General features: G+C 47.4%; 1 protein-coding gene across 4 annotated transcripts in view; it reads left to right on the forward strand.

The window, feature by feature from the left end:
• The first annotated feature begins 12,407 nt into the window (after positions 1-12,407).
• sei (potassium voltage-gated channel seizure) overlaps positions 12,408-15,446 on the forward strand; it is a 241,461-nt gene continuing 238,422 nt past the window's right edge. For all 4 annotated transcript variants that reach the window (XM_089544064.1, XM_089544065.1, XM_089544066.1 and 1 more), the window contains exon 1: positions 12,408-13,048. In XM_089544064.1, the coding sequence (XP_089400190.1) occupies positions 12,973-13,048 (76 nt within the window). In that variant the 5' untranslated portion in view covers positions 12,408-12,972. The remainder of the gene's footprint in view (positions 13,049-15,446) is intronic.

Raw genomic sequence — 15,446 nt, forward strand, 5'->3', positions numbered from 1 at the left:
GTCGCCGGCGCTTGAAGGTGCCAATAAAGCGCTCTACAATAATAATAATAATAATAATAATAATAATAATAATAATAATAATAATAATAATAATAATAATAATAATAATAATAATAATAATAATAATAATAATAATAATAATAATAATAATAATAATAATAATAATAATAATAATAATCACAACCAACCGATCTTTATATTATGTGTTTATAGCCCTAAGGAATAACTAAAGCCTTTGTGCTGGCGCACTTTGGACCGAAAAGAATAATCGTAGTGAACTTCAATGACGGCTACCACGAAGAGAACAAATATTTTAGTAAACTGCATACATGTTTCAGGCTTGCCAAAACTGCATCGAGCCCGACTCGATGAGGCATCAAAATACCTGCAAAAAAAAAAGACAAACATTCAAAAATGCCCGTGCATGCATGCACGTACGTATACGCATGTGCGCGCGTGCGGCCAGTGCATGCGCACACAGAGAGAACAACGTGCAAAAACGATGGTGGCTCAAAACTGCACTCACGAACTAATGAGCCACAACTGCACCCCGGCAAGGTAGGCTCCCCCCCCCCCCCCCCCCCCCCCATTCCGCGTGCCTCTGTTTCGCTTCCTGTTATTTATGTTCCGCTATTTCTAGAACATGGCTTAGTGGAACCGCCCGCCAGTGCAGCCTCGGCGCTTACTAATGATGTCGGAAAATTTAAGAAGGGCTTGCGTGGATTACAACACTTTTATTTGCTTGGTAGTGTCTCTCGAAGTCTTCGCTGCTCCTTCCTGGCACTTCGATTTCCTTTTCAAATGACTTAAAGGGATTTCCTGGCTGCTTCGCGGGCACCGTAGTGGGGCTCGCGTGATTCTGTGGCTTGTTCCTTCTTCGCTGAGTTTTCGTCGATAACGGTTTGCCGCTCATATATTATTTCCCGTCTTCGCATATCCTGCTCGTTGCCTTTTTTGCACATTGCAGAACGTCGGTTCAGCACCTCATTTCTTTCTTTGAAAGTTTTTACTTAATGCTGTCATGTGTAGAGCCTATTCCGGCTTACGCGACAGGCTGAGATAACCAGTTCAAATATGCACATGTCACAGCTTATTTGTCAGCGGGTTAGCTTATTTCCTGGTACCTGTGTAAAATTGTGTTGATCGATATTGGAATTATTAGTTCACTCATATCTTTATGACCTAATTCCTTCATCGCAGTATTTAGTTCAGCATTATTGCCTGGAATAGCAAGATGTCAGCTGACACCCATTAAGCGTTTACAATTACTTTCTTTTATTGCTATCAATGTTCTTGCAAGCCCTTTCTTCAAGTTTTAGCGACGGCATGCGATGCTTGAAATGGATTCCTAGTGGTTTGCCATCCAGCATGTTTTCTAGTTAGAAAATTTAGATGCCTGATACGAGGTCCAGTAAATCAACGTTATGCGTGGCAGCTGATTTGCGTGATAAAGTCTACATCTCGCTGCCGAGAATCATATTGCTGGCAGATGCCACGTGGCGGCAAACATTTGAAGACATAATTCCTTAGAAGCCAAAATCGCCCTGCATATTTGCCTTACTATTCTTTGCAACCTGCTAGTACTCCACCATAACCTGCGGAAAACAGATATGCTGGTGGACTTGCTATCGAATCACCGAGACTGTACGCAAGAAAGCACTGATCAAATTGTTGGTACTCTTTATGGTTTTTTTAATGCGAAAGCATTACTGGTCCCATTACAAGAAAAACCGGCGGCGGGTATAAGTGTTTATATATGTGTGTGTGTATTCTAGCAGATGGTAGAGAAGATCCCAGCGTTGGTGGATGAATGGATGGATAGGAGCGCCATTTTTGAAACGGGGTTGTGGCAATTGCCACCATGTTCAGCTTTTTCTTCTTTATTTTTGTTCAGCTGTGTTGTTAATTCTCATTAAGATTCGCCATCTTCCTTCACTACGGTTTCCTACAGTTCTAATCTTATGTCACTGCGTTTCTTTTAAACTCACCGACGCCTCACACTCCTTACATTTAAACTTCAGTAGCTTAACCATCTTACCAGCACTCAATTATTGCTACCACCAAATGCTCAGATATCTACAGGCTCAAAACAAAAAGCAAAAAGGGTGGCATCCCCAAGCGGCCATATAACGCACACAGCATGCCGAGCACCACCCTTTCAAACCGTCATATACATCTCCAAGTAGAACGTTCTTGCGGGCTAGTTGGTTCATTGCAGAAAAGATTGGTACTGCACGAATGGGACAAGACAGGAGAACGAGCAACACAGACGACAATACAGGCGCCTGTGTTGTCTTCTGTGTTTTTCGTTCTCCTGTCTTGTCCTATTCGCGCAGTACTAATCTTTTCTGCAGTATACATCTCATTTGTCTATAGGCTCTCCACTAGCCACCTTCAATGTGGCGCCAGTTTTCTCGACAAAATTCGAACCAAAATTATGACGCAACCGTTTGCCGTTCAGCGTCCCGGGTGGTGTCATACGATTTCTCGTTGCATATAACTTACATGTGTTGGTCAATATGGAAGCTAGCTTGCGGGAGGGATTCGAACCGATGACATATGCATCTTCAACCGTTTGCCTTCCCAGACTACCTCTTCTCTTAAGTCGCGGTTGAGGTGTCCACCGAGGTGTGAGACAGTTACTGGACCATTTTCTTTCCTCAAAGGCCAATTTTCGTACCAAATTGTGATGCAACCGTTCGTCGTACAGCGTTCCGGGCGCTTGATACGAGCGCGCGCCCGTGTGTGCGTATAAGTGGGTGGGTGGATGTCAATGCACCCAGAGACAGCAATGTTTTCGCATTCCCCCACGTAAGCAGTCTAAAGTGTCTCTGCCGAATTTTTTGTAGCGAAAGCTACATTGGCCGCGAACTTGCGATTTCGCTGTGGCGGTGCTCCGAGGAGGCGCAGAGACCGACCTTGAGCCGGTGCCTAGCAACCGCCGCAGCTCGTGGACGCCGCGCGCTCACCGCACCATCTGATATGACGTCACACCGCGCGCCTCGCCGCGGAGCCACCGCCGCCGTTTGGTATGACGTCACAACGCTTGTCTCGTTGTTGCGCTCGTCTCCGTCGCTTCGCCAGCTACATCGCATGCCTGATAACATGTCGGAGGATTGAAAAAAAGAGCTCGCGTGCGCTGCAACCACAGTTGAGGCGGCAGTATGGACGGCGACAAGTCTGCTAAGCAGAAGGAGGCCTGGAATCGACATCGGAACGAGATGAAGAGGAAACGAATCGCCCACGAAACAGAGGAACATCGCGCCGAACGACTGGCTAAACGCCGTGAATATGTCGCTGTGAGCTTTCGCTACTTATATCCTGGCATAGCCGAGCTAAGCCACTGCCAATTTTTTGCGCATTATATCTATTTTTGATATCGATGCACGGCTTTTTGAGTACCTGATACTTATGACAAACTAGAAGTTTTCCGTATATTGCACCTTTATAGTTTGTAATCTTGCATGAAAAAAATCATTGCTTCATGCAGTGCGCGTGTATCACGTAAGACGTCTGAAACTGCCCTGCTGTTTGAACCTGCGTGGAAAGTAAAGTGTCCATTTTGTTTTATTCTCGGCTTTGCTGTGCGGCTTGTCTTGCTTTGCCAGCGATCCTTGTCCCTTCTAAATTTCCACGGACGGTGCAGCAGGCCCACGGCACGGCTCAGAAATAAACTGCTCGGACTTTGTACTGTTGACAAAAGCTGTACATAGGGCCCAGGATTACCGGAGCCTTGAGTCTGCGCCGACATTTTAAGAGCAGGTATATATAATAGCTACCGAGCGTCCGTAGCCAGCACAACACGCATCTCACCGTCCAGAACACCTTTCCGTAATACGTGAAATGTTACGCTAGCTCTTATTTACCGACAAACTAAGAAAATAAGAAGTTCATCTCTAAAATCTTTAGATTCCCTTTCACAGTCATGGCAAAAAGCATGTCGAATGAATTTGAGGCCTACGCTGATACAACGGCGATGACCAGGCTGAAGAAGAATAACGAGGCAAAGCCACCGCATTGCTCGAGGGAGCAGTCCGAAAGCAGGAAGCGTAAACTATCCGCTTCCGGGTAAACAGCGACGTTTTTTAGAGAAAATTTTGCAAGCGCCCAGCCCGAAGCTTTGTATTCTTGAGAAAGTTCGCATACCTGGAGTTGAAACACTAGCGGGTTCGAGGTTAGCGCGAGCCGGACAGCTCGCGTTCAGCCGTCGTAACACGCGAACAGGGATGCGAAACATGGCTTACAGCAAGGAAAGCCTCAGCGGTCATGAAGCGTACTCAGGGACACGGCAGAAAATCACATGTGCCTCATGTGTGCATAGAAATAGCTCGCGGTAATTTTCGCATGCTGCGACCAAACGACCTGTTCCAGCCAACCGAGGGACATGGCGTTGGTCTTGTGCGTAACGGCGCAAGCAGTTCATTGCTGGCCCACTCGTAGTACGCACACCGATACCAATCGTCTCATTCCGGGCAGAAACTTGAATTTGCCCTGTTACGACCATCTGTGGGCTCAGCGGACCGGGAGGGAGCATGTAGCCTAATACGCCATTCCTCTGCCTTATGCAGGTGCTTGCTATTGGACTTGCCGGGTGAGTGATGCATGACAACCACATCGTCGGACTGATCGAGCATCAGATTCTGCAAACCACTACCACGCAACTCCAATCTTCAGCTGCGTCACAAGTGTTGCAGTGCTCGGCGCCTCGCCTTCCTGACGCATCTTCACTGCCTCGTGGCGTCCCAGCAGCGCCGTCTTCTCAGCACGTGGCCTCAACTTATCGGGCTATAAAGCAGGGGCCTCAGACCTTCATCTTCAGTGGGCTCGGCAAACCGGGAGTGAGCATGGTGCCTAATAAGCCATCCGTATGCCGTGTGCAGGTTAGTCCCTTCTACAGCTCCTTAAAAAGCGACTTTGGTTGTCTCTTGGTCCTGCCGTGCCCACAGCACTGTGTTTGAATGGCATATGATGTGTACTGTATATGCTTGCTTCTCTTGGGCGGTGACGCCGCGTTAAATCCCGGCCGTGATACAGATGAGGCTGGAATTCGTGAATTGCTGGAAAAATTGCGTTCAGGTCAGAATAAGTTTGCTGAAAAAGTGGCAGTGCTACGCACACAACAAACAGACATGCAAAAATGCTTGGCTGACTGGGATGCTCGGTTCTCAGAAACAGAAAAACAAACTGAGTGCGTAGACAGCCTTGAACGAACGGTGAAGTCCTTGGGGGGGAAAAAAAAAAAGACTCCTGATTTTGAGGACAGGAATAAACGCTTTAATTTAATGGTGGTGTATCAGAGGATAACGAGCAGACAGAAGATGTATTGCGTCGCAAAGTTTTAACTGATATTTTCCCAGTAAGTTTGAATTCACACGCAAGTCAGTCGGCAGAATTCGTCCCCTTATTTAGCCTCGTAAATCATGTCCAATCATCTTGTACTTCCAAGACTACGAAGAAAGACAACGAATTAAGAAGAATTCTTACAAGCTGAAATGTACCGATACATCTCGCAAAGAAACAAAATGACAAAAATGTCTACTCGCTAAACACACTCAGCAAGCGCTAACTTTTGTTGGGCGTGCTTCAGAAGAAAGACAGCAAAAAGGAAAGTACCTTTAATTAACGAAGAACTTCATATAAATAGCCACCGTTTTGTTTGGGATGACACGAAAATCTCCAGAGCACTAATTGGAAAGCACAATTCTAAGAAAGATTGTCCTTATTTTTTTGATAATAAAGAACTGCGTTTTGTAAACATTTTTGCCCGTAGCGTTGTCAACAAATGTGACCAACTTATAGCTGTTATCTTAGGATATAATCCGCTTATCGTCATTTTAACAGAAACTTGGTTACACAGCGGCATAAAGGACGGAGAGGTGTTTCCACCTTCTTATCGTGTTTTTCGTTGCGACAGGTCAACGAGATCAAGCGGGGTGGCTGTGCTGGTGAAGAAAAACATGCCAGTCGTTTGTATTTTTTTTTTCGTCAAGCTTATGACATTGAAGCTATTAGCTTAAAGGTTTCTTGCTGGGAAGCATTTTTTTTTTTTTTTTGCTGAAACGTTTCGGCGCGCTAGTTGGTCCAGCATTTTGTACAGAACAGCGCGAACACGGAGAAGCACAAGAGACGTGTGTTCGTCTGCTCCCTCGTCTTCTTGTGCTTGTCTGTGTTCGCACTGTTGGGTACAGTTTTTTTTGTTGCTGTTTTATGTTTATCGAGCGCCGGCTCATCACCTCAATTCTTTTATGATTTGCGTGCACACATGACGTCCTTCGCGCACAATTTTTTTTTTTTGATTGGAGACTATCTTCCAGGAGTTAATTGGGATCATAACTCTTCTTTTGCTTAACTTACTCCCCTTGTTAGCTATCTACATGAAATAATCCTATGCTACAATTTACAACAAGTTGTAAATTTACCTACTCTAGTGCACGATTCTTCGTCGTCAGTACTCGATCCTGTGTTTGCGAGTACAACTGTCGAAAAGTTTTCACTATCAATTGAACGCGGCATCTCATCTTATCATGAGAGAGAGAGAGAGAGAGAAACTTTATTTGAAGAGGAATTCGGGGCACGCCCCAGGGTCCCCGCACGACCCCACTGCACTCAAGTGTTTATGTTCCTAAGGTCCATAACACTGGCAGCCCGGATGGTGGCGATGGTCTGCATGGCCGGGTCCTCCGAGCGCAGCAGGGTCTCCCAGTCCTCCCAGGTCTTGAGGTTCTCTAGATTCCGCGGGGGAGGTTCCGCCGAGCAGAGGGAAAGGATGTGGAGGGAAGAAGCGAAGGGTTCTGGGCATAGGGCGCATGCCGGAGTGGGGAAGGAGTGATGATAGTGGACTAGGGTAAGAGGTGAGGGGAGAGATTGTGTCTGTAGTCTGCGCCAGAGTGTTGCTTGTTTGTTATCTAGGGAGGAGTGGGGCGAGGGGTAGAGCTGGCGTGAGGCTCTGTAGTACTGCGTCAGCTCGCTGAATGAGTGCATGCGTTCCTTCGTGAATCCCCGATCCGAGGCCAACTGAACCCGGTTTAAAGAACCTCGGGCTAAAAGGTTGGCGGCCTCGTTTCCGGGATTCGCAGAGTGCGCTGGAACCCATATCAGCTCCACTTGGCGGGGTGGGGGTGCATCGGGCGAGTCCAGTATGCCAAAAGCAGGGACATGGTGTCGGCCTCGAGCAAAATTTAGAATGGTGTGCTATTCATGCTGTTTGGAATAGTGTAATCTTAGAAAGACGAAAAGTATTTTTATGAAAGACTTTTCACATGCCAGAGGCGAAACACCTGGAACTCCACCTCAGCAGCTTTCAAGTAAAGAATGTAATAGAATTTTGCGACAAGTTAAAAGACCTGTGCACATTCTGTTTTGAAAATTTGTGCCAAAGAAAACATATAAATCAGCTAACGTTCACCCTTGGGTGACGCGGAAAGTCATTCATTTGCAAAGAAAAATTAAGCGCTTAAGACGAAGAAATAGGCCCCTCGAAAAAAATTCAAAACGCACAAACTGTATTGCGCAGGTTTGTTGTGCATGCTAAATGGAGGTATTTTAATCACACCTGGCCCAATTTTATTCGTACCGCACCACAAAAGCTTTGGTCGTTCTTGAGTAAAAAAAAAACAAAAAACAGTGAAACAAATAGTGGATGATGAAATTCATATCGTCGAAAAGCGTGGCATTGAGGAGCATTTAAACGCATACTTCCACAGTGTCTTTTAAAGTGCAAATGACTTTTCGCCTGCTGCCGCCGTGGTGGTTCAGTGGTTATGGCGCTCGGCTCCTGACCCGAAAGACGCGGGTCCGATCCCGGCCACGGAAAAACAATCAAATGAGTCTTTCTTGTTCACTGAAGTGACCTGCCACAATTATTGAATAACCCTGATTCGTAATCTTCTTTCTTGGAGCAGTCGTTGCAACAGAATATTATCAAAAATATGTATACGAAAATAACCAAGGATATTAATAATCTCTCTTTTCCTTACACGCTGGGGTTTCAACTATTAACCGAAGTGAGGGAATTCGGGTATCTGGACATCACGCTAACAAATAGCCTAAACTGGAACACTCACATTATTAATATAGGTGACCCAGCCTTTCGTAAACCTTGCCTTCTACGTCATAAACTAAAAAAAAGCTCCCGCTGAACCTAAACTTTTGGCCTACACCTCACTAATTAGGTCAAAACTGGAATGCACATGCATAGTGTGAGACTCTTACACTAAAATTAACATTGATGCCGTGGAGAGAATTTTGTATAAAGCTGTCAGATTAATTTTATCAAAGTACCGCATGACTGATTCCTCGACAGCGCTAATAAAACAGCGTGGCATCGGACACTAGAAATGAGAAGAAAATTGCACACAGTAAATTTTTTGTTATTAAAAATTACCTACTTGCCTTCGCTCTCGAGCTTTATGTAATGTCATAGGCAGCATGCTAAAAACTAACGTTTTTAAATATTCGTTTTTCCCGCGCACTATTACGGATTGGAACAATTTGCCTCAGTCTGTACTAACCAGTACTGATTCCATTGAGCTTCTGAATTATTGACATTATTGTTTTCATGTGAAATTACTTTTACCCAAGACTATCTTTGCATTATTATTCCTTTACTCTACTCAAACTTTATTCATGGTTTGACGCTTTATATATTCTTCGCTTCTTTTGTTTTCATTGTTTTGGGCATTCCTTATTTTCCTGGTCTTGTTCTGGCATCTAGTGGACTGCGTTAGTATTCTTTGCACTGTTAGTTAATCTGTCTTTTCCTTGTGGTACTGTGATTTTGCTGTACTAATATTTGTATGTCCCTCCTGCTTGGACCACACCACGGCCTGCAGTATTGTATAAATAATAAAAATAGAGACGCACCGCCGTGACACTGAACCCACAGAACATTTGTGTGATACATCGTCGGACTTTGAAAAACACTGGTTGCGTCTGCCCGACGTACCCAGGGAAAAAAATGTACCGGATCCGTCCGACGTAGGTTTTAGCCGCAGCCTGAAAACATAGCGATCGGATCCGTCCGACGTTACCGAAAAAAAAAGTGCACCTGGTCCATCCGACGTATTTTAGCCACAAAAATGATGTAATGCCATCTCAAAGTTTATTCCAGAAAAAAAGTGTCGGACCAAAGATCATAACAAAATATTATCCCTGAGAGGCATCCACAAAGCTTTCTTTGAGATCGTAGGTGTGGCATCAAAATTAATCGAACGCATTGGCCGGCATGAACGCGTTTTGAGGTACACTGCATGCTTCAGGGAATACGCCACCATTTGAACGTGTTTCACTGCTGTTAGTATTTATAGACTTGTAGCAAACACCGAAAAAAAAAATGTGAGCAATGCTAAGCTTACCTGCTTAGCGCATTATTCAGCGACAGCTGTTAAACGGCGTTCTGTGCTACCCAGTTCGCACAAGTGGGTCGTACAAAGCTCCAATACGACCAAGACCGCTTCCTCTCGTTGTCGATTTCGCCGTTCGCGTTCAGAGAAAGTCTTCATCTCTCTGCCGGCGAAGCTCGGTCTGGACCGCCCTCGATAGGCTTAACGTTCGGCACAGCATACGGCACGATCTCTGCAGCGAGTGCTGCAGGGAAGACCAGAGTCTACAATGTCCCTTTGAGTGTGTCGCTTTTGAGGGTGTCGGCTGGTGAAAGCTTCTTCCTCCTGGAGCGAATCGACCATATCAGTGCCGCTGCTGCGCACTCTCACATCACACCAGCTGCTGCGCGCTCCGTCCACGCTGCTCCTCGGCTCTGACGTCACGCGTGCTTGGCTTACGTCGTCAAGCTTACGTTGGCTTACGTCGTCAAGCTTACGTTGGCTTACGTCGTCAAGCTTACGTTGGCTTACGTTAGTAACCACCCGGAGTGCTCTTCTCGTTACCGTAGCAACCACCAGTGTCGCCAGCCCACGCTGAAGCTCCTCTTGGGAAGGGTTACAAATAACAGATTTCGCTTTAAGAGCATGCAAATTTGATCGGAACAGCAATGTTTGAAGTACAAAGCCTGTATTTTAAGCGAAAAGTATGCAATAAGAACACTTCACGAAAACAAGAAGTCACTAAGATCTTCTGAAGTTACTGAACGTTAGGGAACGTCTTGCTCGGCTCATCAAGCGGTACCACATAATCTTTGGTATCCGAGATTTTATTGCATGTTGGACACTTCTGTGTTTCACCCCATGCGCTAACGAAGCTAGGTAACGAAATGGGTCTAACTGTATCGAAAGTCAAGAGATTTAAAGAAATGAATAGATTTTATTTGGCCATTGTGCGTACAACACGCACACAACGCAAAGCATACCTCCTAACTGGCCCTTCACCGAGAGTTACTCTGCGCGACAGCAGTGACAGAAAGCAAAAACTCATATAGGAATGCTTAAAGAGACACTTGAGACAAGTCTATCCAATTTTTGTTCTCAGTAAAAAATCATTTTTGATCTCTTTCTGCTTATGTCGACGTTCATCCGGCAGCAAAATACGCATTCACTAGCGAGAAAATTGGTTTTAAAAGTCTTACTGCCAGTCGATTTGAAATGGCGAGTCTTTACCGAAAAGGACGAATAGCCAACGTTTCGTAGCTTAGCCTTTGGGATCAGTGCCCAAAAATACATGCTGGTGCAAGCATTTTACTTGCGAAATCGGTCGATGATGGAGGCACCTCTATTCGTATTTTGGTCGTTTCTTGTTTATAAAAGCCCCGTTTTCGGTGAGAATGGTTCTTTCTGCGATTAGAACGCGGTGCCCTAACGATACAGGCCAATTTTTATCTGTCTTAAGTATTCCTCTTATGGCAAAAAAAGCTACATGAAGTACACTCAAATAGCACTCGAACAGTACACTCAAAGCTACACTCACCACAGCAGCTGACATAAAGGCGCATATTAAAAACAACGCCATTCGTGTGGCCCCGACAGTAACCACTAATCTGGTTTTAGAAGCATAAAAGTTATAATTTTTAAAGTGCTCTTCACGTATAGAAACTGAAAAAGCCACTTCAGCTACTACTTAAAAGGAAAAACGGCCTTACCTTCGGGAAGAGTTTATATTAAATATAATAAGATCTGTTTATATTGCGGAGATGTAGTAATGTACTTGATTAATCTATTTCTATTTCATCATTTACATAACATATTTGTATTAAAGGTATGAGACAGAAATAATACAAGGGAACCTCATGACATTAAATTTTCGTACAGATGTTCCAAGAGCGGCAGGCTTCGGAATACACATTGCAGTACGTTTAACGTCGGCATACGGCTGACGGCGCTGTGTTTTGTGAAGCGTCCAGCATACTTTACTCGTCATTTTATCTTAATGACTCGTCTTCATCACCCGACATCTTCTCAATAACAGAGGATTCTTTATTTTGTATTTCTACCGTTCGATAGTATATTGGTTGCGCATCATATTCAGGCTAGCGACGTTTCGAAACTCGCCAATTTTTCTTGCGTTTCTCGCCAGCTTTACGATATTACCTCTCGGAACTTTACTATGTTTTTTTTTTACTCCTTATCCTCCTCGTTCCTCTCCGGGCTCTTTATATAGCTGAGTCTGAACTGCTGTGCACAAGCAGTTTGACCATTGATCAACTGGACTCCGGAAATCAGACTTCTCTGTAAAAACTATGTGTTGTGCAAAAAAGCTTGCTCACTGAAGACGTGAGTTTCAGTGAGTATTGGGGTGAGGACAGGCATTTTGCGTAAGAAAATATTAGGGCAGAGGATAATGGCGGAGAGAATATGACGGCGCAGAAAAAGTGACCCAGTCGTACGAATAATGTGATCCGCGCGTAGACCTCGCTGTGGGCTGGTAAGTTGCTCCCTTGAAGAAGAAACCTTTCTTTGCTGTTTGGTGTAGTTCGCTAACCGCGCACGGCGATAGATACCTTTTTTCTGCAACTGATTCTATCAAAACGCAGAGGAACCTGCCACGAACACTCAAACTTATGCATTACAGAGTGCAGTAAAACACCTGGGGAATTTCCTTTCCCGGGAGTTCTAAGAACTTCTCACTTGTCCACGAACGTTAAGTGGTCTGTTCCGTAACACCTGCCGTCACCGCAATAAATGTCTGGGCTTGTGCGACGCCAGGTCAACTCATGCTTTTCACCCGGCCCGAACCCGAGCGATGCGTTTTGGGAAAGCGTCCTGTATTCCTAATGAAAACGCCGACGCGGGAAGCTCGCTACCCTTTTCTCCTCCTTCCGGGAACTTGTCGCGGCGCTCCGAGAAGCCGTCTCGCCCCCCTCTTTGTCGCGCGGCGTGGCGCCAGGGTTTCCAGTTTCACGAGTGTCGTCCGGCGCTGAACAGCGCGAAGCTTCATGTCGCGGCGCTCGAACCGCGGCGGCAGCCTCCTCCCCGGGTTTGCGCCCGCGGCCGTGGCGCGGCGCCAGTGTCTGGGCGAGAGCGCGCGCACTCGGAGCGATCCGCAAGCTGCTGCTGCCGCCGCGATCCGTGCCGACGAGTGCGGTGGTGTGGTGGCGTTGGCGGCCCGTGCCCGGGGACGAGGAGCACACGGTGATATGAGAGCGGTCGCAGTGTAGTAGGGCTAGGACGACGATGCGTTTGCGGTGGCGGCCGGTGGGAAGCTCGACGCCTGCAGCAGCAACAGCACCGAGGATGTTCGGCGCGCACGGCGGCCCCGCGCTCGCGTCTCCCGCAGACCAGTGCAGCAGCATCGAATGGCGCCTCCGCTCCGACCAGCATCGCACTGTTGCGGCCGCCGCTGAGCGAGCCGGCCAGCGCTGAGGCTGACAGCAGGCGACGGACTATGCGTCGGCCCGCTCCGAGGAGAGCGCCCATCCGAGGAGACGCCTCCCGCGCCAGTGACTGTTGTTGTTCCGGTGGCGTAGTGGTGCGATGGCGGCGGCTCGCCCGCGGCGGGCCGCCCCGCTTTCGTCGTCGCCTTCGGCGCGGCACGTAGTCGTCGTCGTCGTCAGGCCGTGATTCGTGAGACGACGTCGGCGCCACGATGCCCGTTCGCAGGGGGCACGTTGCCCCCCACAACACCTTCATCGATTCCATCATCCGCAAGTTCGACGGCATGAGTAAGTGGGCGACGCGAGTGCCAACGCTGCACCTCTCTGCTTATCCGCCTCCTCTTTCCTGGCCGGCTTTGAAAGACGGGGCCGCTTTCGCCTTGAAGCCCCACCGCAGTATAAACACGGGCCGCCCTGCGCGCTGCTCCCTCTTCCGCGGCCACTGCGCTAATTGCGCCCCGTCCTCGGACGTCGTCCGCACGGCGCTGACATGACTCCCCTAGATGCGTCCTCAATCGCGCCGCCGCCGACCAGTTGCTTTGACGCTCGTTTCGCACAGCCGCTTCCGTGTGCTGACACTTTTCACTTGCACCCTGCGTGAACTTGCGAGTTATTTTTCTAACCCGGAGAGCAGGGCCCTGGTGCCAGCGCTTCTTGTTTTAGGTGTCAGCCGCCTCCCATGGGCGCTGTTCACGGAGCCGAAGGTTGTTTCGCTTGCTTGTTTTTGACTTCGCACAAAAGAGGGGGTAGGTGTGAATGCAGAACGTGTTTCTCCTTGTTCAAGCTCGTGTGAAGCAAGCTTTGAAAGCTGCATACAACATGGTATCGACCAGGTCGTTCCTGGGTTAAATGTGATTGAGTGTCACACCAACGTGGATGCTTCGTTTTCTAAAAAGCGGCTTACTGGCGCGGTTGTTTTGCGTGGGAAACATAAACGACGTCAAACAAAAATTTTCATCGCTGGTTTACGAAAACACGTGGCTTATACTACAAAACGTCGGTAATCGCTTGTTTTCTGTCTTTGTAAGGAAGGCCAAATGGGTTTCTTGTTTTGTTGCAGCATGTGCGTTGTTATATAGGCGGGTTTTGTAACTTCGGAAGAGTTCGTGTGGCGTGTCGGTGTAATTCGCAGTATCTGTGCAGCTCTAGGAGTGGTGATTATCGGATTTAAATCGGCTGTAAGGCTCCGTAGAAACAGCGGCTATGGAAACGCCAGGACGTTTACTTCCAAGCGGCGGCTCGCTCTCTTGATGAAAGTGCTGCTGAGAAGTGCGTGAAGTATATACAGCTAATTTTTGCAAAAAGCGCTCTACTTCGTGCTTCGGTACAAATGAGCAAATTAGTGTAGCTGCCTTTAATAAAAACAAACGTGAAATGTTAAACATTAGTGATTAAAATTGCAAGGTTTCCATACATTTTTGCCTTCTCAGGGTGAAAAGTGTAATTTGTCTCTGTTGAAAGCTGGCAGAATGGTCGCTTAGCTTTTCCAATCGGTGCAGTGAGGTATAGCATACCGTAGTTTGGTTTCTGCAGTATGTGGTTAAAGTGTGGTGCGGCTGAGGATGAAATGAAAGAGCAGAAAGCATGCGGAAAACCATCCGGCATTTTCTTGTCAAGCTGTAAATTACCGCAAATGTCGCAGGTCGCGCTGGCGTGCTCGTTCTTTGTGATGGGGTCTCCGTACCGTTTTCTCGGCCTACGCTAACCTTGCTAGTGTTCATAAATTTTCGACAAAGCCGAGTGCGCAATATGTCAAGTTACTTACCGTACACTTAAGGTAACGGACCAACGTGATTATGTGTAAAAAAAGACTCACTTTCATAATGTTTGACCTCAAATTAACGAAACAGAAACGGACTGTTTCCAGAGCCTTCAACAGCCACTAACTTCATCACTCGTCTGTGCAGGATAATGAAATGGTAGGAGACACCGTTTAGCGCCTTTCAAGGCGTTGCCATTCAAGAAATGAGCCGTGGTAACCTGTTCGCTCTCATGCGATCACGAGCCGCTCCACTCAGTCAACGCAGCACAGGGACGTTCTCGCTCTTTGGCAGGATATACAAGATATCGGAAGAGTAAACGCCTCCTTTCAGTCTACCACCGTTGGCGGGACGACCGACCGCTGATAAGCGCCGACGACGACATCAACAGGAGACCGAACCAGCGCCCCGCGGATTTCTCGTCTAACTGTTGGGCTCGACGCGTCGTCGGGCTGCGAATTGTTTGGGTGGGGCCCCTTCAGCCGGCCTAAGACCTGCGGGATGGAGACATATTGCACGAAGAAGTGAATCGATTATACACCGGGGGCGCCAGCACCACCGTGAGAAGAAGCTGGCGGCCGAGCTTCCTCTCTTTCATTGTTTTTTCTCTCTCTTTCTTCGCGGCCTTTTATTCGCCCTCCTTTTATTTGTCGAATTTGCGGCCTCTGCCGCTGTGCCATCGATTCCTTCGGGGACCCGTGTTTCGCCTGTCACGTGCCACTCGTGCGACCTGCAGAGACCGTTTGCTCGGAACGCGAAGGGAGAAATTTCCGAGAAGGCGGCGCGCGTTGGCGCGGATAGAATCCTTGTTTGTACGCGTATGTGTGATGAACCAAATGAAGCGAGAATTGCGTCGCAGAAGCTGCAGCATACCGCCTTTGTTGTGCGTTGAGAAATTGCCCCCCACCGCCCGAAGCTGCCGCAAA

This window comes from Amblyomma mixtum, chromosome 5 (genome assembly GCF_055824585.1).
Source record: "Amblyomma mixtum isolate Tamu chromosome 5, ASM5582458v1, whole genome shotgun sequence".
Lineage (NCBI taxonomy): Eukaryota > Metazoa > Arthropoda > Arachnida > Ixodida > Ixodidae > Amblyomma > Amblyomma mixtum.